At 41.6% G+C, this 24,309-nt stretch overlaps 1 protein-coding gene across 1 annotated transcript in view; it reads right to left on the minus strand.

Moving 5' to 3' along the window:
- The window catches only part of dhx16 (DEAH (Asp-Glu-Ala-His) box polypeptide 16), a 28,673-nt gene extending 6,466 nt beyond the window's left edge, over window positions 1-22,207 (minus strand). Inside the window, exons 1-19 of the mRNA XM_036135497.1 lie at window positions 21,983-22,207; window positions 20,180-20,382; window positions 19,635-19,873; window positions 18,990-19,170; window positions 17,938-17,994; window positions 17,598-17,852; window positions 17,287-17,520; window positions 15,839-16,030; window positions 14,227-14,337; window positions 14,027-14,142; window positions 12,774-12,984; window positions 10,325-10,423; window positions 8,644-8,796; window positions 8,405-8,545; window positions 6,736-6,898; window positions 6,516-6,634; window positions 4,610-4,677; window positions 4,313-4,475; window positions 2,386-2,547 (exon numbers count right to left, since the gene is read on the minus strand). Of these exons, the coding sequence (XP_035991390.1) occupies window positions 2,386-2,547; window positions 4,313-4,475; window positions 4,610-4,677; window positions 6,516-6,634; window positions 6,736-6,898; window positions 8,405-8,545; window positions 8,644-8,796; window positions 10,325-10,423; window positions 12,774-12,984; window positions 14,027-14,142; window positions 14,227-14,337; window positions 15,839-16,030; window positions 17,287-17,520; window positions 17,598-17,852; window positions 17,938-17,994; window positions 18,990-19,170; window positions 19,635-19,873; window positions 20,180-20,377 (2,862 nt within the window). The 5' untranslated portion in view covers window positions 20,378-20,382; window positions 21,983-22,207. The remainder of the gene's footprint in view (window positions 1-2,385; window positions 2,548-4,312; window positions 4,476-4,609; window positions 4,678-6,515; window positions 6,635-6,735; window positions 6,899-8,404; window positions 8,546-8,643; window positions 8,797-10,324; window positions 10,424-12,773; window positions 12,985-14,026; window positions 14,143-14,226; window positions 14,338-15,838; window positions 16,031-17,286; window positions 17,521-17,597; window positions 17,853-17,937; window positions 17,995-18,989; window positions 19,171-19,634; window positions 19,874-20,179; window positions 20,383-21,982) is intronic.
- Window positions 22,208-24,309: the final 2,102 nt, after the last annotated feature.

Genomic DNA, 24,309 nt, shown 5'->3' on the forward strand with positions numbered 1-24,309 from the left:
GAATGTTCTCAGAGGCGTGAGGAACATTTCACTTTTTCAAACAGAACACCCCCCCCCCAGTAATGAGCTCCTCTCCGGAACAAGCTGGAGCAGAAGCTGCCAGCGGTCAGACTCTGGAGGCGTCATTGTTCTGGATCTGCTGCTTGTGATGAACACACCCCTGCAGCGCCTCAGATAAGCGCAGGGTGTTGGGTTTCTCTGTGGCTTTGGAGCTGATAGACCGCCTCCCAAAAACAACTACAGCTCCTCTGTTTCTCCACCGCTTCTCCTGTTTACAGCCACAAAACGTTTCATGGAAGCACAAAGCATGACTACACCAATGAGATCTTTATATTAATAAAGAAAGATTCCTTTTTTGACCCAACGTGACTCACGTGTCACTGATTTTTTTTCTGCCACTTAGCTTCTTAAAGACGTGTTTTCCGAGTGTAAACGTACCCGACCCCTCCTGTCCCACATTGCTGCAGGCGGGAATATTTTTTCAGATAAGAGGATTATAAAGAAGGTTTAACGTAAAGTTTAACCAACTTAAACACAAACCCTGACCTGTATTCATTCTTGTCTGAAGTTTCCAGGCGCTCATTATGCACAGGAATGTCTTTGTTTTGGGCTTTAAATACGATTAAAGGTTCAAAAGTAAACATAAATTAACTAAAATCATTGAATATCGCTCTACCCAAAGAAGCTGACTTTGGAAAGAGCCTTGAGATGACGTGTGCTATGAATTGCTGCTATATAAATAAAATTGAATTGAATTTAAAGGAACCAAGAGTTTCTACCCAAAGAACACAGCACCACCCATGAAGCATGGTGGTGGTCGTATCATTATGTGGGTCTGTTTCACTGCCGGGTGTTACTGCATAAAATACATAAAACAAGATGGAAATTCTTTAACTTCACCATAAATCAACAGTTAAATGGTTGAAATTGGATGCAGGTGGATATTCTAACATGACGCCAACATTAGTGAAAGTGAAAGTGAAAATGAATGGACTGTGCTTAATAACCGGGTCTGTGCCAGAAACAAAGAACCTGACCAGATAAATCTGATGTTAGCTGATAAATACAGATTATGTGCAGCTGAATTGGATAAAGAGACACTAAGTGAATATTAGAGAGGGATCTGCATATAGTGGCGCATTATTATGAGCTAATAATTCATACTAGTGCAACTATTTCTTTTATTTACTCTTCATTTGTTTCTTGTTTTTAAATCCCACTGCAGAGATCTAATTCCACCATGCGATATGAACAGATCCTCAGTTTGTCCATCACATCTTTATTGAAGTTCTTTCCTTTTTCTTTAAATAGGTCTAATATCTCCTGTTTCTCAGAAGAGCTCCCAGAACCTCGATCTTCCTCAGAACCTGTTTGAAACATTAGTGGATGAAAAACACCAAGATCAGATCTGAAGAGTCTTTTCCCTGAAGAGTCCTTCCTGCCAATGAGCTGACTCTGCTGTTTCCTCTTTGACTAGAAGGTGTCGAGTCTTTCTGAAAGCGCACGGGAAACTTGAGTCTTCTTTTTTTTTTTATTCAACTCTTTTGTTTAGCCGATTTTATCTGATGCTGCTTTCAGACCAAACGGCTTTTAAGCATCAAAAAAGCGTCCAATGCCTCAATTTGGACGGTTGTGCACATAAAAGTCTGGTAAAGTGGCTCCTGTTGGGAGGAGCTACTTCTTTTCCTCTGCCGGACTCTTTGGAAAACCGCTGATCAAATCAAGAGAGCGGCTTGGCTTTGTTTACTGAATAATATAATATAATCTGCGCCGTGTCTGAATTCAGCAGATAATTTACAGGCGTTTTGAGTCTGGTGAGTTTCACCACCTTCTATAGGAGCTGTGCGCGAGCTGGCGTCTGTCCACCTGTCTCAGGTTAGTGGCCATCTAGATGTTAACATTTTTCAGTGAAGTCACAAAGCGGAGTCCCTCTGATTGGTTGACGCCCGGCGGCAAAAGTTCAAATTTTCTAACTGTTGTGTCGGCCGCTCTATAGGCGCTAAACGTGTCAAGCCAGATTTGCAGCACTAAACAGGTTAAAAGTTTAAAAATGTGAAGTTTGGGGCCTTTGGAAGCCCCATGAGGCGCGTCCACCGTAGACTTTGCATGTAAACCCGATGCTGTTGATGCTTTAAAAGGCGTTTGGCATAAAGGAGACGGCGGTTTCCTCTGACCACCTTATTGGTGCCGTCACACACAGACAAACCCTCCAGATGGAAAATCCATTCAGTCTGGTAACAGATCGATCTGTGAATGTGAGACTTGGTGTGGCACAAAAATAGGACGGATATGTTGAGGAGAACCGGTTTGCTGCACAGAATTTCCCAGACTTCCTGTTGAAGCAGGAAGTCGTTTTAAAACCTGATCTAAGCCGGCTGGACTGACCTTGCGAATGGGCATGTTGTCTCCGTTGCAGCTGACCACCTCCACCTCGATGCGCTCCATCAGACCCTCCAGCTGATCCCGGACGTCCCGGGCTCTCCTCATGGAGCGGAACTGGATGAAGTTCTCGTAGCACCACTGCGTGGAGAAACCGCTCTCCACCCACTGAGGAAGAAGCACATCACGACTGCAGTTAGGAACAAAGACGGCTGAGAGAAGCCCCGCAGCAAGCAGATAGAAATCTGCCTTTTATCTGAAGCGTACGTCTTCTACAAGTCCACGTTTTCATGTTTCAGACGCCTAGAGTCTCTTCAACCGAACAATAAAGATGTTAAAAAGACAGCAGCAGACAAGTTGGGCAGACAGATGGAAGAACCACTCTAACTTTAATAAAACCAGGAGATTTCACCACGGTCCAGTACTAGGAAAACATGATTAAATACTCATTAGTCTTCTGCATGAAGTCTGATTTCTCCTCATCGAACCAGATGGAAACTGCAAAAAGGGAACTAAAAATAAGTCAAATTTTCTTGAAATGAGTGTATCCGTCCTTTATTTGAGCAGGTAAATAAGATTGTCTGCCAAAGGAATGAGTATTTTGGCGCCTAAACTAAGATTAGTAGACATACTGCACTTGAAATAAGATGATGGAGATGAGTTGATCCTATTTTAAGTGCAAAAAGCTTGTTCCACATTTACCTGCTCAAATCAAGGACAAATACACTCATTTCATGAAAATTTTACTTATTTTTAGTTCCCTTTTTGCAGTGCAGTCCCTCCAGGGAGTTCTGTGTCTTCCCCGGCGTCTCCTCCCAGAGGGACGTGCCTGGAAAACCCAAAGGACGGCGACCAGGAGGCATCAAGATCAGACCAGAAGAGGTGGACAGAACCACGTCATCAGGAGGAGTCTTTAAATCTCCTTTAGAGAGACGGCTAAAAACCCACCAGACTGGTCAACATTACCTCACGTTGTAATAGAATTTATTCATTTATTGTAACGGTTTTTGTGGAATTACTGTTTAATGTTGGTGTTTTAAAGGGGACATTTCATTCAAAATCCACTTTTTCAGCCCTTAAATCCATTTTTGTTGTGTACTTGGAGCCTCTTGGACTACAGTTGAATGTAGTCTCTCCAGGAGCTGCATAGATATCATGATATTCGGTTTAAGTCATATTTTTCAAGCTTTTCGGTTTTCTCCATTACATTTTTTAATCAAAGTTTTTGCCACAGAACTGCTAAAGAAGGTCAAGGATCCGGCATTTTTATTCCTCTGAGCGGTTTTGTTGTCCAAGCTGAAGGACGGCAACGTGATTGTTTGGTGTCATTAACCCACACAGTTCATGACGCCGTCCCCCAGCAGACTACAAAAATGGCCGATGGGGTGGAGTGGAACGCTCTGCAGGCTGCAGCTCCTTTGCATTTAAAGAGACGGAACCAGAACAGGTTGTTCTCACAAAGACTGTTTGAGCAACAATAACGAAGAATTTAGACCAAAGCGTTGCAGTTACGCTTTATACAGACCACAGCTACATGATTTAAAAGTGAATAAGCAGGATAAGTCTCCTTTAAATAAAGTAAACCCTTTGAAAACATTATTTCTTACTTTTCAGCTAACATTAGGTCTTAAAAGAGGTTTTAGATTTATTATGTGCTGCTTACAGTATCTTTTATATATTGTTTTATGAAGGTGACTTTGTTCCACCTGTGCAGGAACAACAGAGGTAAGGTACTCTTTGGCCAATTTACTTTATTTGCTCATTAATACGCTCGACCCATCAGCACCGGGCCCTGCCTCCAATCAGCGCTCCCAGAGGATGTCCGCCAAGTCTGCCCGGCAACACTCGGCCTGGTCCTGCTTCTCCAACCGGAGGTGAATCAGTTCTGCTGCTGCATGTCGGATGAATAAATGCAGCTCCAGGACCTTCTCACCTGTGTGTAGACGTTGAGCAGCACCATGTGGTCTCCGCCCGGCACCACGAAGTTCATCCTGGCGTTGTCGGCGTGCACCACTTTGTCTTTGGGCCGGTAGAAAATGGAGTTGTTCACCGAGAGCATGGCTGCGATGGTCAACACTTCCTCTGAACACTTGTACCTGGAAATGCACAAATATAACAGCGTTAGAAGGAGGCACCGACGGGCCTGAGCTCCTTTCATCAGCACCAGAGAGGCCGAGCTCAGAAAGTAAGCGTCTGTGTCTGCTGTGAGGCAAAAGCTTGGGACACTCACTGTTCAGAGGCCAGGATCATTTTGCTCAGCATCGGATCCACCGGTAACTCGGCCATCCTTCGCCCCAGCTGGACCCAAACAAAAAACAATCAGCTTCAGCGTAGATAAACCAGTCTGGAGATCAGTCATTAACACAACCTGCCCGGTTAGTAAACAGTGAATCATCGCTTGGTTAGAGGAGAGCAGAGGATCATCAGCACAGCAACGTTACACCCGACCTGTTCTCAGACGATCCAGTAGGACGGGTCGGCTTTTATGCTGGTCTTAAATAACTGATTTATTTTGTTTATCCTTCCTTTTATTTCCATTTTCTCTTTCATCTGATGTGGAACACATTGATAACTGATCCCCCAGTTGCTTATTAAATAAAGGAAACGTTGATTTCATCAAGTTCCTGCACTTTATTGAGACCCAGAGCAGAGACAAAGTAATCACACCCTGGTATCCTCTGGATCTGAGCCTTCCTCCTCCTCTTCCTCCTCCTCACACCCTGCTATTATCAGCTGCATTGGCAGACGTACCAGTAACAGCTCGTAAAGCAAACATTTACAGTCCTGCAGAGAAAACACGCAGGCGTTGACCTTGAGTAACCGGGGCAGAACGGAGCTGCTTACATGTTTTTAAAGGAGATGGTTTTAGTTTTAGAACCCTAAGCTGTAATGTTTTCCATTCATTGCTTACAATGATAATGTATTGTCTATGTAATCAATTCTCAGCAGTAATAATCATGGTATGGGCCTTTAACGGGCTCGTGTGCTGGAACACTTCATAATCAGCATGGATGCTTCACAAATCACTTTCATCACACTAGATCATAGTTTTAGCATTTTTCTACAATTCTGGATGCAACTGATTAAATACAATTAGACTCTTATGCACACATTAATTTAGTTTACCTTACACTAGGTAATCTAAGCCTATATGCCATTATAATCAAGTTGTTCTACTCTCATTACCCACCCACAAAAGGTAAACAGCGCTTATGGATAATCCAAAGTTATTAATCTCTTAGTCACAGCAGAGGACACTGAATTGGGAACAACACCAAAAATTTTTTTTAGTAAAAACATTGCAGGCTCCAGGGAGACAAACTGAGCCAGAAGACCCTGTTTTGAATCTAAAAGTTACCGTTACCCTCTAATTGTGAAGGATCTTTAGAGCCAATCAGATCCCTTGTTTGTCCCACATCAAAGCAACAGATTGCCTAAAATATTGATCTTAATGTGACTCTGAAATAAACTGTTGTCATTCTTCATCATAGTAATAATTCAGTTATCTAAATAATTCAGGAGGCATGGATTTAACCGTTGCTGCCTGTTTACATTCGTCATTACTGCATAGATGAGGCGTTTATGTCGGTCCATCCCTTCCTAGACAGGCTGGCTGTTTAGAGGATTAATTAAGACCTGACCTTTGACCTCTGTTTTGCCTCCCGATGAGAAAAATCAGCGTTAAGATGCAGAGGAAGAGAGTCGGGAAGCAGATTCATGACGTAGAGCCAAGCATGCCTGAGGCCACCGCCATGCGGGTTTAGCTCGGCTCCTACGCAGGCGATGCGCGACGTTTCAGTGCAGCTGCAGCGTGCATCACGCCCCGCTGCACCGCCACCATCAGTAAACACGGCAACACGCTCAGCCTGGAACAGTTGCTCTATTCATGATCAGGCTGAGCGCATCTAGGTGGGCGGAGGGTGGATGTGGTTCTGAGCGCCTTACCGTCCTTCATCAAGGTGCGCTGCGGTTTTAAAACGTTACAGATTCAAAAAGGGCCGAAACATTTCCTTACAGCGTTCCCAGCTTTGCCCTCATTGCTGCACACTGCCAGTCAGCTGGCTCCAGAAAGCAAAGCTAAGCTCCTGATTCCTTCAAGCTGTAACAAAAAAACCAGAAAGGCGCACAGAGCGAACCTTTGTGAGCTCTCCTAGATGGTTCAGAGCTCCCAAAGCGTAGAGCTGCTCCAAGGCCAGAACCAGCGTCTCATGGGGAGGCGGGTCCATGAAGTCAAAGTGGATGAGATCATTGATTCCTGCAGGGAAGAAGAAGAAGAGTCAGCTGGAAGATCATCATCATCATCAGCAGCAGCATCATCATCATCAGCAGCAGCAGCATCATCATCATCATCGTCACCTAAACTCTTCAGCAGCAGGACCACGTTTCCCAGGTTGGTCCTCTGGATCTCGGGCACCGTCGTCTCCTCCATCTCGTGTTTGAAGGCCCAGGCCGTGTAGAGGCGGAAACATTTCCCAGCAGCCACTCTGCCTGCTCGTCCTGCTCTCTGATTGGCCGACGCCTGACAGCAGGAGACGCATAATGAGCAAAGATGGACTAATAAAAAACACTAAACATGCAGCAGAATCAACAACGATATCACGGTTTTTACACAGTGACTTTCTGAAAGCGCTGCCGTCACTTTCCCTTCTCATATCTCAGGGTAAAGAGGATTTTTGAGGTCCAGCTTCCTATTTTAGTCCAGAAGACGACGGTTATGACGGCCGAACACTTCAGTGTCATCAGACAACAGGACACGTCTCCAGGAACGAAGGTCTTTCTGTTGGTTCTTCTCCCTTTCAGCCCATGTTGGACTCGTTTCACTTTGGATAATAAAGTTCTGAGGTCCAGTCGCACAGTTTCACACCTAAACCCGCTCATCTCTGGGGCACAGAACCCGTCTCCTTCCTGGACCGTATGCTAACTGGACGTTCCCGCAGCAGAACATGATGCCTTCAAGGATCTGGAAACTAAACTGCAAAACGGCAACTAAAAGTAAGCAGAATTTTCTTGAAATTAGTGTATTTTCCTTGATTTGAGCAGCTAAATAAGACTATTTGCGAATGGAATAAGATTTTTGCACTTAAAATAGGAACAATTCATCTCCATCGTCTCCAACTTGTCTTGGCATATTCAATCGTCAGGCTCCTTGGAGGTTTTTAAATCCTCTCTAAAAACACATTTCTTTTCCCTGGCTTTTAATCAAGTCTAGGTGGACATTTGACAAATTATAATTATATTTTATTTTAACATTTTATTTAAATTGAAACATTTATCCTATTATATTTTATCTGCTTTCAAATTTTCTTTTTGCATTGTGTTTATGTATTTTAGCATTCAGTTTTTATCTTTTATCTGTACAGCACTTTGGTCAACCCCGCTTGTTTTAAATGTGCTTTATAAATAAAGTTTGAGTTGAGTTGAGTCCATCGTCTTATTTCAAGTGCAGGATGTCTAATTATCTTACTTTAGGGGTAAAAATACTCATTCCATTGGCAAAATTTTTTATTTACCTGCTCGAATCAAGGGCAAATACATTCACTTCAAGAAAAAATTACTTATTTTTAGTTTTCTTTTTGCAGAGAGAAATCTTTTGTTTTTTAGCAAATAAAAATCCAAACAGCCACAAAATGGGAACATTTTAGTCTGATTTAACGTCAGAAGGGGAGAAAAAGAGACAGAACTCTATAAATGTAAAGGTTTATAATGAAATCAGCCGAGGCGTTAAGGAGGATGGGTCAGAGGAGACTCTGGTTCTGGTTCTGCTGCTCAGCAGCTTCCTCTTTCCTCTAGAAATCAGTTCAACCATCATTAACAACGGAGCAGAATGAGCTTATTTGTATTTGAGGCAGCAGCAGCTACACTTCATCCAATAAATGTCCGTAATTTGATTTTGAAGCAACTCCAGGAAAGTCTTTAAACAAGCAATTTCCACAAGAGCAGCTTGGAAATAAAGATAAAACGATTAAATTTACAGCTGATCGTATAAAACCTGGTGAAAGGTTAAGGAGAGTGAGTAAGAGCGTACGCGTGAGCAGGGCGTGACGATGAGCGACTCCATGCCGGTGCGCGCGTTGTAGCTCTTCTGCTTGCAGAAGCCGGGGTCGATGACGTAGATGATGCCGTCTATGGTCAGCGAGGTTTCTGCGATGTTGGTGGCCACCACCACCTAGGAGGGACGGCGGAGACGTCACAGTCCGACCCACAGTCTGACCCACAGCCTGGGCTCAGGGAAACCGCGTGCAGACGACCAGCAGTGGGACTCACCTTCCGGGCTCCAGGAGGAGTCGGGCTGAAGATCTTGGCCTGCATGTCGGACGGCAGGTTGGCGTAGATGGGGAGGACCACCAGCTCGGCGATCTTGGACCCGAGACGCCGGCATCTCTCCTGCAGCATCTCGCAGCACGCTTCGATCTCCTCCTGCAAAACACAGAGTCCGTTAGTCGCACCGATCCTCTCGATGCCGCCTCACCGATGCCGGGTCGCCCGGGGTCTTGAATCGAAGACGATCCGAGCCGTAATCGAGACACCGTGTCGGGATTTTTACACGTCACAGACCCATTTAGCTTTCAGTCAGATTAAGAATGAAAACAGGACCAGATTCATCATGAACCTTTGTAAACTTGAGATCGGTTTCCTAACCCGGATCAGACGTGTTTACTGATAAACAATAAAGACAACACCGAGAATAAAACACAATAAAGGACCGGACCCAAAACACAAGACAAAAGCTGTTATGTAAAAAGAAAGCGGGTCACGTTTTCCCACTGTAAACACTTCTGGCAGCTCAGATTCCCATTAGTCCAGTTTCCACTGTTTACGGTCTTAAACGGCACAGAACAGCGCCACCTACTGCGTAAAGCTGCTAACTGCTAACTAACTCAGAGGCTCTCGAATCAAATCCATTTACTTGGTTTTGCAACAAAAACTTTGACTTATCTTGATCGTCAGTCAGATTTGCAATAATTCCAGATGTGGACGGGATTTTGTTGCAATGTTTCAGGAAAGGAAGAGAAAAAAAACCCCACATCAGCCTCATTTTGTCTATAGAATTAGCAGAATCGCAACACAACTATAAGAAAGTAGAGTATATTGGGTTAAAAAAAGATTAATAGTGTCAAATATATTAGGAATTGTAAACGTTGTATATTGTATACTATGAAATAACTGAAGATTGTCTATATTTCACATTAGGGCTGCACAATTTTGCCAAAGAACTAAATTACGACATATTATAACAATAATTGCGATTTAATTTGGACTTTTTTCTGCATTAACCACAAGCAACAAAAATGGCCTGTAGCTAAAGATGTTTGTAAACTATTAAAAACCAGAAATGTATCTGTTTTTATTAATCCGAATATTATTATTCAAGAGAATAACTTTTAATTGAGTTGGACATCAATCCTTGTTGAACATAAAGAGCTACCAACAAACAAGTCTATGTATTAAACAGTCTGACCGCTACTTAGTGCTATGTAGAGATTCCTGAAGGTTTCTGATTAAAAAGTACAATTATATAAACTATAAAACAAATAATAAAATTAAATCATCTCACTGCTGCAGCTCTCTTCCCATTTTACCGACACCTAAAGGTGATCCATTAATTGTTATGTAGCTAAAAACTGCAGACCTCTGCAATTTGGAAATTGTTTTTTTTAAAGATTGTGATTATATTGCAAATGTGATTAATTGTTCAGCCCTAACTGATATTGAAAGAAAAATCGATAATAGATTGTATTTGATAAAAGGTCACTGGTTCTTCTAAATGTTTTTCAAATAAAAATCACGCATGCGTTTGTGTTCGGCCTCTTTACTCTGACACGTCTGAATAAAATCACTTCATTAGTGAATATTGTCCAGCTGAGTTTAATGTCCTCTCAGGGCAACTGAGGATCAGGAGCATTTTAAAAGTCTAACGTTAAACACCATATTTCTACAACAGTACCTGTCCGGTGAGGAAGACCAGGATGTCCCCGGGAGGCTGGGTGACGTGAATCTGCAGCACTGAAACCACGCAGGCATCCAGGTAATCGGCCTCCGGAGCCTTCGCAGCAAAACAGGAAAACACGAATGTCAGGTTTTAAGCTCAGGAGTTGGTTTCTACAGCAATATTCATGCAGTTCAATAATTCAAAGCGCTTTATACAGAAGTAAAGGGGCAAAATGTGAAGAAAACATCATTAAAGACCAGCAGTACAATAAGGGCAACAGTAAAAACTTCCCATTTCATAAAAAACAAATCGCTAAGACATGTGGTGGCAGAGTAATTGTGTCGTCAGCATTGATTTAATGTTATAATCGTCCCTAATCTGAGCTAAAGAGAGAATTTATGAACTGAAAGGGTCTTAAAAATTGAGCCTTGAGGAACACCACGTGTGATTTTTACTCACTTAGATCAAAAACTCCCAAGTGACACAAAGCTGAGGTGAGTTTATTTCAAACATCGCTGGAAAATAAGATTTAAAGAAACGAGAACAATATAATACTAGGGCCGGGCGATGTTGAATACACCAAATTCGATTAATGGATTTTAAAAGAAATTATGTTAAAATACTTTTATGTCAAATATTTCTCCTGGGAGTTCACATAAAATCCAAGCTGTGAAACATGCTGCTAAACCAAGATGGCCGCCCTGCCGTTGTAAACAATGAAAATATAACTAAATGTTTGCTGCTGGTGGTTTTACACAATGAGCTAAAAACAGGCTTCACTTCACTGTTGGAACTTCAGACTGGCTTAAAAAAATAAGTAAATGAGTTAATTAAAATCTCCTCTTTACAATATTTTGACAATATATTTTCCTAAAGATTAATTCAGCATTGCTGCTGTTCTCTTCACGGAAGCCCAATAAGAGCATTTGAGAAAATAAAATCCTGATTACGTCTTAAACCAAAATTCATATTCAAATTAATCAATGTAATAGATTTATTGCCCCGCCCTAGGACCAGTAAAGAAAAACAAGCAAATATTTTTTAAATTAAATAAATAAAATAAAATATAAAAAAATAAATAGCAGCTCAATAATGTGTTTGAAATGTAGAAGAAAGAAGTACAAATTTATTAAATCCTCTGTAGCCATTAGGCTTTGGACCCAATCTATCAACTTTATCATAATCATTATTTATTATTACTACTTTATCTAACCAGGAAAAGATTCCAAATCTCATTTATGAGATAAACAGCACTAAAAAAACAAAAAACTTTATATATGAATTATTTCTGTGGTGGAAAAACCTGACTGGAAGAATCTAAAGAGATTGTTTTTGTCAGAAAGGAGTTCATTTGTGGAAAATCTGCCTTTTCAATGATTTTGGCCCAAAACATGTTCGGTTATTTATTAAATCTGTAATTACAACCAGATTAGACTCCTTTGTTTGATCCCTGCAGCTTTTGGGTTCTGTGAGTGCTGGAGCTGACAGCTTCAGACCTTTTTAATAACCTGTGGGAAACATTTAAAGGCGGTGGGTTGTGAATTTTCTTTTCAAGTATTAAATAATAATTTAGATGCACTAATGATTCTGAAAACACAGAGTTAGCAGAAGTGGAGCTTCGGCCGAGCCGGTCAAAAGGGTGAAATGTAGAAAAGTTTAATAACTTTATAAATGTCCGTTTTCCACGAAGCAGGAAGAAACAAAGCTCCATAAAAAGTTTCCAGAGAAAACGTCAATTTAACAGAATAAACAGGTCTCTTCATGCTTTGTTTTTTTCACACCTTGATTATTGCTCGGTGGTTTGGTCAAATACTTCATCAATTAATATAAAAAAAAAAACTACCAGTAATTCAGAATAAAGCTGCAGGTGTCGCTTTCTCGTATGGGTTTAGATCAAATGTTGACAAAATGCAGGACAGCCTTTTGTGTTTAAAAGTTAAAAATAGATTGTTGCGTTCACTAATAATATTTTTATATAATGTTAAAACAAATAAAACATCTTTAACCTTATATTCAAAACTATCCTTCAGTATTGATACACATCATTATCCAACAAAACATTTTATTTTACCTGGAGTTAAAACCAAAACGTTCAGTTAGGTACAGGACAATGTGTGAATGTAATTCACTCCCAAATAATATTAAACAACAAAACACTGCATGGTTTCAAAACTTCACTTAAGAAACATTACCTTCAAAGAAATTTAGATAATTAATGCAATTAAGGAAATACTGTTGTACAGTTCTTGTTAGCTTATTCTTTGATATAAAGCTATTTGGATTAGCGACATTTTATTTTATTTATTATTATTATTTTAGTGATCAATGGCATTAATTGTAAAATATGTCTTTAATGTTGTGTTAAATGTCCTGTGCATATAGAGTGTAACATGATGTGATAAATTGTTTCGTCACATGGAAGTTTGGAGGACCGCAGGCTAATGGAGGTCCAAATAAAACTTACTTTAGTGTAGAAAATATCGACGGGGAACCTCCTGCCGGGAATCCTGAAAACAGGAGCGTCATCGAAGAAGCAGGAGAAGCGCTCCGTGTCCAGCGTGGCGCTCGCCACCAGAACCTTCAGGTCGGGTCGGAAGCGAGCGATGTCCTTGATGAGCCCGAAGAGGATGTCGGTGTGGAGCGTTCGCTCGTGGGCTTCATCGATGATGACCACGCTGCAGAGAGACGGAAACGGAGCGCTTCAGGACCCGGAGAACACAGAGAACCGGGCCTTCTGGGAAACCCGGTGGAAAACTCACGCTACCGCCTCGCCAACATAAAAAAAAAAAAAAAAAAAAAAATAAAGAAAAAAATAAAACGAACTCGATATCCTTGCATGTTTATTTAACGTTAACACGCGGTTTTTTGTTGCTGCTTTTGCGCGTGCATATAGTGAATGGCAGGGAAAAAAACACAAAGATATGCCCCCCCCCCCGCTCCCCCCCTTAGTGTGCGCAAAACTTGTCGTCGCCCCCCCTCCCCCCCAACTCACCGCCTCGCCTAAGCAAATTCCTGCGGAAACACTGAAACGCCTCTTGGTTCAGTTTTTATCCATATTAAAGTTAGAGTTCAACACCAATGGGGCTACAAACTTGTGTGTTATTTCCGTGCATGTGAAGTTATACGTGTGTGTTGCGTGCACGAGCACGCACGTGCGTGCGCGTCCCCATGTGGGCCGCTGGTTGGTGAAAATGCCAGGCCCATTTTTTTAATCCCAGTCCGTCACTGTTGATAGCTCAGGATTATATGTGTGTGTGTGTGTGATTAAGAAAATCAATAAAACTTGTGACTTCATAAAAATGTAAAATTGGTATTACTTTATATGTAAATGCTTAATACCATGTCTATGTTTCTTTAAGAGGCAAAAAAAAAAAATATTTCGGCATGAAATATTAATTTGTTTACACATTGTGTGAACATCAGGGTGTTATGATTAGTGATTTAGCCGTTATAGGTCAGAGTTTATCATTTTATGGCTCCATGATGTTTTCATTCTAATTCTATAAAGTGCTTGAAAAACAAAAAATAAAAATATTATTTGTACAAGCACGTTTTTTTTATTAGTATTTTATTTTCACTGCAAAATTGCATATTAAAATGCCCGAATAGGCTTTTACACTTTCAGAAATAAAAAGATAAAATATGCGATTAATCTTGAGTTAACTATTCGATTAAAATGAAACTTTTTAAGCGTTTGGGGATGAGTCCTCAGCGTACCTGTAGCTGGCCAGGTCGGGTTCTGTCAGAAACTCCCTCAGCAGCATGCCGTCCGTCATGTACTTCACCACGGTCCGCTCAGAGGTGCAGTCCTCAAAGCGAATGCTGTAGCCCACCTGGACAGGAAGTAAAGCGTGACCCCACGGCACCGCCACGTCTTCACAAACACCGGGTTTTTAATACGAAGGGACCGCCCTCACCTCGTTACCGAGCTTCACGCTCATCTCCTCGGCCACTCGAGCCGCCACAGACATGGCCGCCACCCTGCGAGGCTGCGTGCAGCCGATCTTCATCCCTCCATTAGTGTAGCCCTGAAAGACGCAACCCGTCAGTTCAGACTCCCACCTGGTAACGCAGGTTCTGGAAAATTCTTCTGTAGCTCTTGGTATGAAGAGAAGAAAACTTAAAAAGTGTTATTTCTAACTCATGGTTTTCCCCAAGAAATTACCGTATTTTTCGGACCATAAGACGCACTAAATATTCCTCCCTAGCATGTAATATCTCTCCTCCACGTCCACAGCTCTCTATCCGTCTATCAGGAGGACAGAGTAGCTGGACTACACTGCCCTGTTTCTAACATAAGGGCAAAATAAACTTTATATTGAATTAACTTTCTAGGTTTATTGTTGCTAGCACGTACACTAGGCTGCCTTACATTAATTCACTTCTAGTTCAGACATTACAGTCAGGCAGTCTGGTAGACAGCTCAGGGGTCCTCAGGTAGTGACACAGTGTACCGTAATCACTGAGCTATATAATATACTGGAGTGCTGATTTTGCCGAAAAACTGAAGTCACTGGCCGCCATCTTGCTACTCCCTACTCTCACAGAATCCCACAGGATTTGGTTGCAACAACAAGCAGTTTTCTGGCTGAGTGAAAACATTTCACAGGTAATTCTACAGTCAGTGGATGTACTAACTCTATCAACTACTAGGAAATTAGGTGCTGAAATATTTTACACCTTATTCATATTAAATATATATATATATATATATATATATATATATATATATATATATGTATATATAAGCATGTGTATATGTATATATATGTATACACATACGTAAATATGTTTTTGTATATTGTTATTTATATATTTATAAATGTTAAACATATATATTTAAATGAATAAAATGCAAAATATTTCAGCACATGACTTTCTCAGTACTTGATAGTTTTAGAACATAACATAAAAGTATATGGCATTTGACATTTTAAAAGTTTTAAGCCCCCCCGATCATGAGAAAATCCTTGTTATTCGATGCTGTAGCGCACATATTCCTTAGTTACTGGAGGGAAATAGGGAGTACCAATATGGCGGCTGGTGGCTTCAAAGCGACTCGTTCTAACAGAGGGTGATTAGCACTCCAGTGTATAATTTAGCTCAGTGACCGTAATGCTCAGAATATCCATTGAGCGGAGCGGCTTTGTTGCATCTAACAGATTTTTGAGCACATTGTACCACATAAAATCACTCAGTAAGCACAACAGTGGTCATAGATAATTTGCACAATCAATTATATAAGGCATATTATCAATTTTTGAGAAAATTTAAGGATTTAGGCGCGATATATAGTCCAAAAAATACGGTGATGTTAATATTGAAAAGCGAAATAACATCCCAGGACTGAAGAAAAGTGTCATAATGTTGACAGAATTTGAACCGGGACAATTTATCACATATATTTACTTATAACATCATGTTACTGATCCAAAGTCCGACCATGACGGTTCAAAGCAGTTCAGGGATTTCAATCGTGTCCTTTACCGTTTATTTTTAATCTGAAATGTGGTGACGGCCGGTACTCACGTCTTCCAGCAGGTACTGGGGGATCTGCGTGGTTTTTCCTGAGCCCGTCTCCCCCTCGATGACCAGGATCTGGTGCTCCTTGATGGCGGCCAGCAGGTCTTCTCTGTAGGGGAAGATGGGGAGGCTGCGGCGGACCTCCTGCATGGAGCGCTTCTTCAGCTCGGCCTGAGACAGCGCCGGCTCCTCCTCCTCCTGAACACAACAGAACGGCCCGTTACCACCTGAGCCTTCTGGGTCAGAGCCTTCTGGGTCAGAGCCTTCCGGGTCAGAGCCGTCCAGCAGCAGCAGAGAGGGGATGGTTCTGGTGTTGAACCGTCGTGTTTGCATTTCAGTTTGGGCTTTTAGCAAATTACGCGTTTTGGAGACGGTTGAAATTACGGTGAAGTGGTGAACTGCAGCCGAACTGCATCATAATTCCGCTAAGACGTTCAACTATGTCAGACTTTAATCATAGATCAGCTTCATTATAAGCATTAAAAATCTCTGAGTTATTCATGTTTGTGCTGGTGACATTTCAAATAATAATAAAAAACAGTGTTGCCTCTTCCATTCTACAAGGGGGGGCGCCCCAAGAAGGTCACAGCAGTTTTTAATTAGAAGTCTGTAGGTGTTGACGGTTAATTTTATTAAAATTAGCCCTTCTAAATAGGGCCAGATTACATCCTAATCTGTTCCTGGAAACAAAACTCTACCTTCCTGATACCATCACTTAAATAAGACGGCTGCTTTGTTCTTGGAAAACACATTTTTGTTGCCAGATAAATGGATCAGAAGCAGATCCCAGATGTAATAAAATTAACCTTAATTAGGTCACGCTGAAAAATATTCTGAACTCTGGCAGATTTTAAAGAGATTTTCATTCATTCAAGAAGTAACAAGGAAGATAGGCAGGTAGCTTCAGAATATAATATAATATAATATAATATAATATAATATAATATAATATAATATAATATAATATAATGTTATATAATAGTTAAACGTTTTGACATGACTTGCAATAAATACTGTACTTTTTATTCTGGTTTCTTTTAGCTTTACCTGGAAAGGATTTAACTTTATTGATGTCCCATATTTAGCTTAGATATTTGACAAAGTAAAGTTCATATTTCTATATTTTAATTTAAATGCTGAGGTATAGACCCTGACCGGCCCGGCTTGACTGGACTAGCGATGTGCTGCTGCGCCCTCCGGTGGACGATCTCTAGAACAGCACATCCAGCTTTGTGCAACGTCTCCTTTAATCAGCAGAGGAGTGTCTCCTAAACTGGAAAACACCTTCCTCTCCTGGAGTTTAGGCCCAAACTTCTGGTTCTGCTGTCAACAATAAAAGTTAAACATTCACCAACGACCAGTTTTGGGACTTTCTTTTTATTCCTCCGTGCACGGGTTCCTACTGATGGCGATTGTTCCTCAGAGGAACCGGCCTGAAAGCCGAGGCTCCTCACCTTCTCCGCGCGGGTTCCCTTCATGGTGATAGCCGTGCTGACGAAGTCGATCATCTCCTCCTCCTCCAGGACCAGCTGGTACCTCTCCTGCTCCTGCTTCAGACCCAGCTCTCGCTCCTTCTTGGCTCCGAAGCTGAGGGAGGCCGTCTTCAGCCTCTCCTCCTCCCAGCGGCCCTGCTCTCCTCCCAGCTCCATGGGGGTTTCCTCCAGCTCCAGCTCCCTCTGGGGCACCTCCTGGCAGAGGGGAGAAGGTTGGTTAGCCGCGCGGTTTTGTTCCTGCAGCCCGTGTCAGATAAACGCTCTGCTCTCACCTTGCTCCTCTTCTCTTCCGGCATGTAGTATCTGTTCTTCCTCTCTTCCTGCTCCTTGGCTCCGGCCTTCTTGTAGTCCTTAGCCAGGTCCCGGAGGGTGCGCTTGTATTCCAGTTCCTTCCTCTCCCTCTCCGTCAGCTCCTCCTTGGAGAAGAGATACTCGTCGTCTATGATCTCTGCCTCCAGGTCCTCCAGCTTCTCGGCCTCTCTTTTCTTTAAATAGTCCCAGCGAGAACGCTTCCGCAGCTCCGGCAACTAAACGCAGAGAGAGAGAGAAACTTCAGAGCTCGACTAAAATCAAGGGGAAAAAACAAAAAGCTGAAGGTGTGACTGAACCGACCATGTTCTTCTGATCATCTTCAGCCATTTTTAGCCGTTTCTGAGCTTCTTCGTAAGCCTAAAGAGAGAATGAAGAGATGCTAAAGTTTTTTTATTATTATTATTTATTTATGAATTAGGACAATGCACATTCATCAACATGTCAGCTTAAAGCATCAATGTAAATATGACACAATTAGCACAACGGCTAATTTACATCCGCTTTCCTAAGGCAGGTAAGAACATTAAACACTACGGGAGAGAACAGAGTGGACACAAACAGATAAGATGCCAATAGCATAAAATCACAATAAAATGAGGTTAACAGGCCCAATGAAACAGATCAATTCACCTGTGAACACGTCTGGTTAGTTTTCAACCAATGTTTCAAGGAGAATTTAAAACTTATGTAGGTTGCAAAGCCCCTAAGATGAGCTGGCGGTGTGTTCCCTAACTGCTCCTCTGATGGACCAGATTTGGTCCTACGCCTGCTGAACATTACAGCCTCCTCTGGTTAAAGTTCTGCTGTTTATTCTAGTAATGTTTTTTTTTTTTTTTGCTTATAAAATCTGTTAGAGGAGGAGGAGCGAGTCCATTTAAAACTTTAAAAACAAGGCAAAAAATATCTCATGATGTTCAAAGTCTAAAATGTTGTATTTACTTAAAAATGTTACAATAATGATAATGTAAGGACTTTTGGTCAAGAACTTTCCGAGTTTTCTTAGAGAGAGACTGTAGGGATTTGTGAGACCATGTGGTATGACAGTAGTTTATATGGCTAAATATAATGGCATGCATAAAGGTTTTTGCTGATTCAAAAGTCAGAGAGGGTCTTATATGTTTTAAGTTTGAAAGATTAAACCTAATTATATTTAAGATTCCCTTTACATGCGGCTTGAAATTTAAATTAGTATCAAGGATCACTCCAATTGATTAACACAGATGGTTCATCGCCCTCTACTGGCTGTGGGGAGAAGAACATACAGACTGTTTTTTAATGTTAAGATGTAGGCAGGAGTCCTGAAGCCCCCTGTAGGGGGCGCTGTTTCATCTTTTAAAAAGTTTAATTCCCACCTTTTTATCGGTGCGCTCGGCGATGTTCCGCGTCTTGTCTTTGTCTTTCTCCCTCACTCTCAGAGCGAAAGCATCTCTCTCCTCGATGTCCTGCAGGCGCTCCCTCTCCTCCTTCTCCCACTCCTCCTCTTCCTCCTCTTCTTTCTTGACAGATTTGTGCTCCTCCTGGAGAGAACTGCCCCTGAAATGACAGAAGCACGGCGTTGTTTACAGCTCAGTAAAAACTGTAAACGCTGTTTTTTTTTTTGTGCCGGCGGCTCCAAACAGGCTGCGGTCTTCACCAGACGTCGGCTTTCAGGGATTCTCCACGTCTGAACCCGGCTCAGCATTTATTTATGGTTCTGGCTGATTCTGATTTAGAGGCGAAGTGGAGGAATATAACAATCAACTAAATTGTTACTGTTGTTAACTTCTGTCACATTTTAGTCTGTTTTTAATTTTATTCTATTTCAGTAGGGGCTACCTGGAGCCCACGGGTCCCATGCTGATGACTCCTAGTCCAGACATTCTTAAAAGTCACAACTAGTTAATATTTTTCTATTATTTTCTCTTTATTACACCATTTTCCATCTTTTTTCGAGCATATCTTATGAAACCGCCGCTCTGTCTGTAACTTTTATGCCTCAGCAGAAACACAAAGATCACCTCTTTGACGTTTCATCGTCACCCGACGACTCGCTGGCTTTCTTCTGTCTGATGTTCTTCCTCTTGTTTCCTCTCTCCTTGTCTTTGCTTTTCTTCTTGCCTCTCTGTTTCTCTCCCACCGCCTCTTCGCCGCTGTCGCTGTCCTCCAGTAGCGTGTAGGTCCGATTCTTCCTCTCCATCTCTATGGCCTCTCGCTCGATGGCTCTGGACGGTTTCTCAACCACCTGTCGCCGAGGAATCTGCAACATCGCAAATATTAGTGATCCCGGATCCATCGACAGCCAAAGAACCTGGAGTCCAGAGGAGCCGTTAAAGTTTATGATGCTGATACTAGGGATGCACCCATTTGGTCAGATATCGACATCTGATATTAACATTGCTGTTATGACTGAGAAGAGACATTTAATGATGCATTACAACCAGCTTCTACAGAACACAAACAACAACAGCATGGAATTAAAGATGGTTAATAACATCAGGCTATTTTTACTCGTGGGGCCGATACTGATGATAATGCCGATATATCGCGCATCGCTCCTGGATACCTTTTCAAAGAGCTCCTTTGCGAAGGCGGAGACGCTCTGGTCGATGTCAATCGTTCCCGTCTGCTCAAGGCGGCTCACAAAGTCCTCGGCGCTCGACGCTTTGCGAGCGACGCCGATCATGAACTGGGAAACGTATCTGTCGCTCAGCCCGAGGATGTCGTGCAGACGGTCGTTCACCCACTGCTCCAGCTGGGCCATGGTGCCTGGAGGGGAGCGCAGGGAGCAGAAACTGCTTAGTTTAGTGATGCGGCGCCAATTTAAATTATGAAAATGTCAGAAAAATTAACAAAACGGAGGTCCAGAAAAAGTAGTTGAGAGCAGATATTTCAGAAAATAAGGAAAACCTGTAATTAAATAACAAAAAAAATCATTACGACACTCTGTAAGGAATACAAAGGAATACACGGCTAAAAAAATCTAGTTTTTCAAGCTGAGTTTTAGATCTTATCAAAGCAATTTTATATAAACTGATTTTTTTTTTTTTACATACAAAACCATCAAAAAGTGCACTGGTAGACATACAGATGGACGGATGAATGGATGGCTTTCATTTCTTTATACTTATTGATTTTATAAGGCGTTCTTGTTGGATCCGACATGAAAGACATAAAAAAATTAATTTAGACAGAGAAAGTTCTGTCAGATAAGAGGTGAAATACTTCAGGGATAATTGAACAGAATGATCCACTGTGTCAAAGGCTGCTGTGAGGTCCAACAAAACCAGAACCACAGCTTTTTATCAGCAGACACAGCAGAAAACTCTATAATGTAATTCAAAGTCTTCCCAGTTTATTCCATGCTGTTGGAGAATCCTGGCAGAGAAGTTTAAAAGCTCCATCTGAATTCCCTTAATCAGCTCTTAGCTCCTGTTCCTCCACCTTTCATGGGGTCAACAGTAAGGACTCTATGATGGGGAGGAAAGGAGCTTCAGACTGCTGTGTGGAATTCAGACATCCTTTAACTCCGACGTCATTATGTGACGGAGACGCTGATGGATGATGGAGTCAGATCCAGGCCTACAGCCGTCTGAAAATGAACTACAAAGTGTGCGCTCTCTTCTCTCCGGACATTGTTGATTTCTGTGAGGTGGCCGGTGCTGATTGTGGGAAACTTCAAGGCTTTTTAGCACCGTAAGGGACGTTGTGAGGTTCCTAGGCTAAACTAGCCTGCGGAGGAAGCATCCAGGCTCCTTTTCCTGCCTCCTTCCTAACTGACTGCTCTATTCAGACAGAACTGATTATGGAGACCACTGATGGACTTCTGCTTTGGCTGAAGAGTCCTGACTCAATAAAGGTTTTCAGATTCAGCCCATGTTTCCATGTCTGAGATCCAGGCCTTAACGTCCAACATCAGTGTCTAACCTCACTAATGCTCTTCTGGAAGAATGGTCAGAACTTCACTCCAGAACCTCATCAACCACCAACATCCCGTTGATCCCTAAAGAACAGGAAGTCTGACAGAAAGCTGCTCTGACTTGCTGTGGCGACCCTGATCAGCTGGAAGGACTCAACGCTCCAGTTCCCTTCCTGAGCCAGACTTATACAGAGAAAACCTAAAGAAACTTTAACATCTAACCAGCAAAGCTTGGTTTCTTATTAGTGCTGTAACTTTGTGGATTTTAGAGAACTTTGCCTCTTTTACGTGTTACTCTACAGTGAAAAGAACCCAAACAACATAAGCAGATTCATGCTGGTGAACATTCTCAGTCATTCAGGTCATGATCAATAAAAAAAAGGTTTTAAAAATAAAACAACTGGATTATATTCCGTAGCTGAAGATGTTTCGCTTCCCAGATTCACTCACCGATTTCAAAACGCCCCAACAACGTTGTTATTACGATGAAAAACCAGCCGAATAAAAACTTCCTTCCGCAGCAGCTAAGCGCTCCGAGTCGGGACACTTAAAAGATTCAAACAACCACCTACAGCCATGGAGAAACCTTTATCTGAGCCTTTATGGCTCTAAAACAACTCCAGTTTAGTTAACTTAGCTTAGAGCATGCAACCGAAGCACAAACAGGAAACATGTGACCACTAAAGCCGGAAGAGGGAGCAGCGTTCACTGCCCCCCTGTGGCCAACAGAGGAACTACAGGTAGACGCTCCGAACGGAACCAGTTCATGTTCGCAGGAACCTCCTAAACCAAACTCATCAAATAAACAGCGACCAAAGAAAGGGCTCACTGAGTTACAGCACATTTGGCTTTTTGAAAATAGAATAAACAGATTTTTTTAAATTAAAATTCACCGCTCAAAAAGACTAACAGCGAAAGGAACCTTTTTTATTCAGAGATACACAGTCGGTGTGAAACATTGATCAACTCAGTTCAGTAGTAGTGGTTGTAGTGTCAATCAGCAACTATGCTAAAACGGACAAAAGTAATCGGAATAAAGGGCCTGATCGAGAATCTAGCAGTGAGCTGGGCCAGAACATGACCAGGAACAGACTTCATGAGGGGGGCCTGAGGGCCCGATGTCCTCTAGTAGGACCTACGCTCACTACCCGGCACTGTGGAGCATGACTGGCATTTACCAGAGAACACTAGCAGATGAGAGCAGGTTTACTCTGAGCTTGTGTGACAGATGAGAACGGTTCTGGAGAAGCTGTGGTGATCGTCGTGCTGCCTGCAACATTGTTCAGGAAGACCGGTTTGGTGGTGGGTCAATGTTGGTCTGGAGAGGCATCTTCATGAAGGAACACACGCACCTGTTCAGGATAAATTATGGAACCATGGCTGCTATAAGGTACACAAATGCTGCACAATTAATATAGAAAATACACATCTGGTGGACTTCCTTATAATAAAGAATTACATGGAGAAGCAGCATTTAGTTCCTATGCTCCACTGATCTGGAACAAACTTCCAGAAAACTGTAAAAGTGCGGAAAGCCTGAGTTCTTTTAAATCAAGATTAAAAACACATCTGTTTAAAATTGCCTTTGACTGTTCTAGTTAAACCGTTTTACTGTTTTTAATGTTCTTTTTTGTTACTACATTCTATCCCTAATTGCTTTTATTCTATTTTCTATCTACATTTTATTATTTTGCTATATCTTAATCATGTAAAGCACTTTGTATTGTCTTGTACTGAATTGTGCTATATAAATAAATTTGCCTTGACTTGCCTTGCCTTGCCTTACAATAGTCCAGCCTTGAAGTAACAAATGCATGGACCAGTTTTTCAGCATCACCCCTCGATAGAATGTTTCTAATTTTGGCGATATTCCTGAGGTGAAAAAAGGAAACCCTGGAAACCTGTTTAATATTGGATTTAAATGACATCAGGGTCAAAAATAACTCCATGGTTTGTTACTTTATTACCAGAGGCCAATTTAATGCCATCAATATTAAGTGATTAATTAAGAAGTTTATTTTTAAGGACTCTGGTCCAAAGATTACAACTTCTGTCTTACAACTTTTAGTATTTTTATTACATGTAAAGTGACTCCTGGACGCTTTCCTGCACTTTGGTCCAACAACAAATTTCAACCACGACTTGATAATTATTTATTCACTAGTTGCCTGTTTTTCCTATTCGTTATTGTTGATAACGTTCTGTACGTTTCATTTTCTCACCTACAACATGTTTGTACCACAGAGATACAGACTCTTGATGACTGTTAAAGAAATTTATGCTTATTCCACTGTTTAATCTATGACTCACTTTACTTTATTATTTTCTCTTTGTTCGTTTTGTTCCTCAGTCCTGGAACCAATGCAATTTCCTTGTAATGGTGACAACAGTGTGCAACTTCTTATCTTGTCATGAAAAATTCCCATTTTTACCGTAGTATTTGGTACATCTTAAACCAGCTGCATAACTGCTAGTAGAACAGCCGTGTTAGCTCAATTCTGGCATCCAGACCCTAATCTGTGTTTCTAGAAAATGAGTAAACCTTTGCAAAAACTATTATTTCATCTCTTGGGAAACTCATATGTCAATATCAGATTTACAATATCAGATCTGTTTTTTATTTTTACTGGGAAATGTACACAACCAGAAAACTTAAGACAAAATACCTGTCAAAGCTTTTACTTTATATATATCAAAAGCCATCCATCCAGGATGTGTCGCCAGGACTGGAGATCGAGTCACAATCTATAGCCTACTATAAATATTATAATTAGGTC

Source organism: Fundulus heteroclitus, chromosome 3, assembly GCF_011125445.2.
Source record: "Fundulus heteroclitus isolate FHET01 chromosome 3, MU-UCD_Fhet_4.1, whole genome shotgun sequence".
Lineage (NCBI taxonomy): Eukaryota > Metazoa > Chordata > Actinopteri > Cyprinodontiformes > Fundulidae > Fundulus > Fundulus heteroclitus.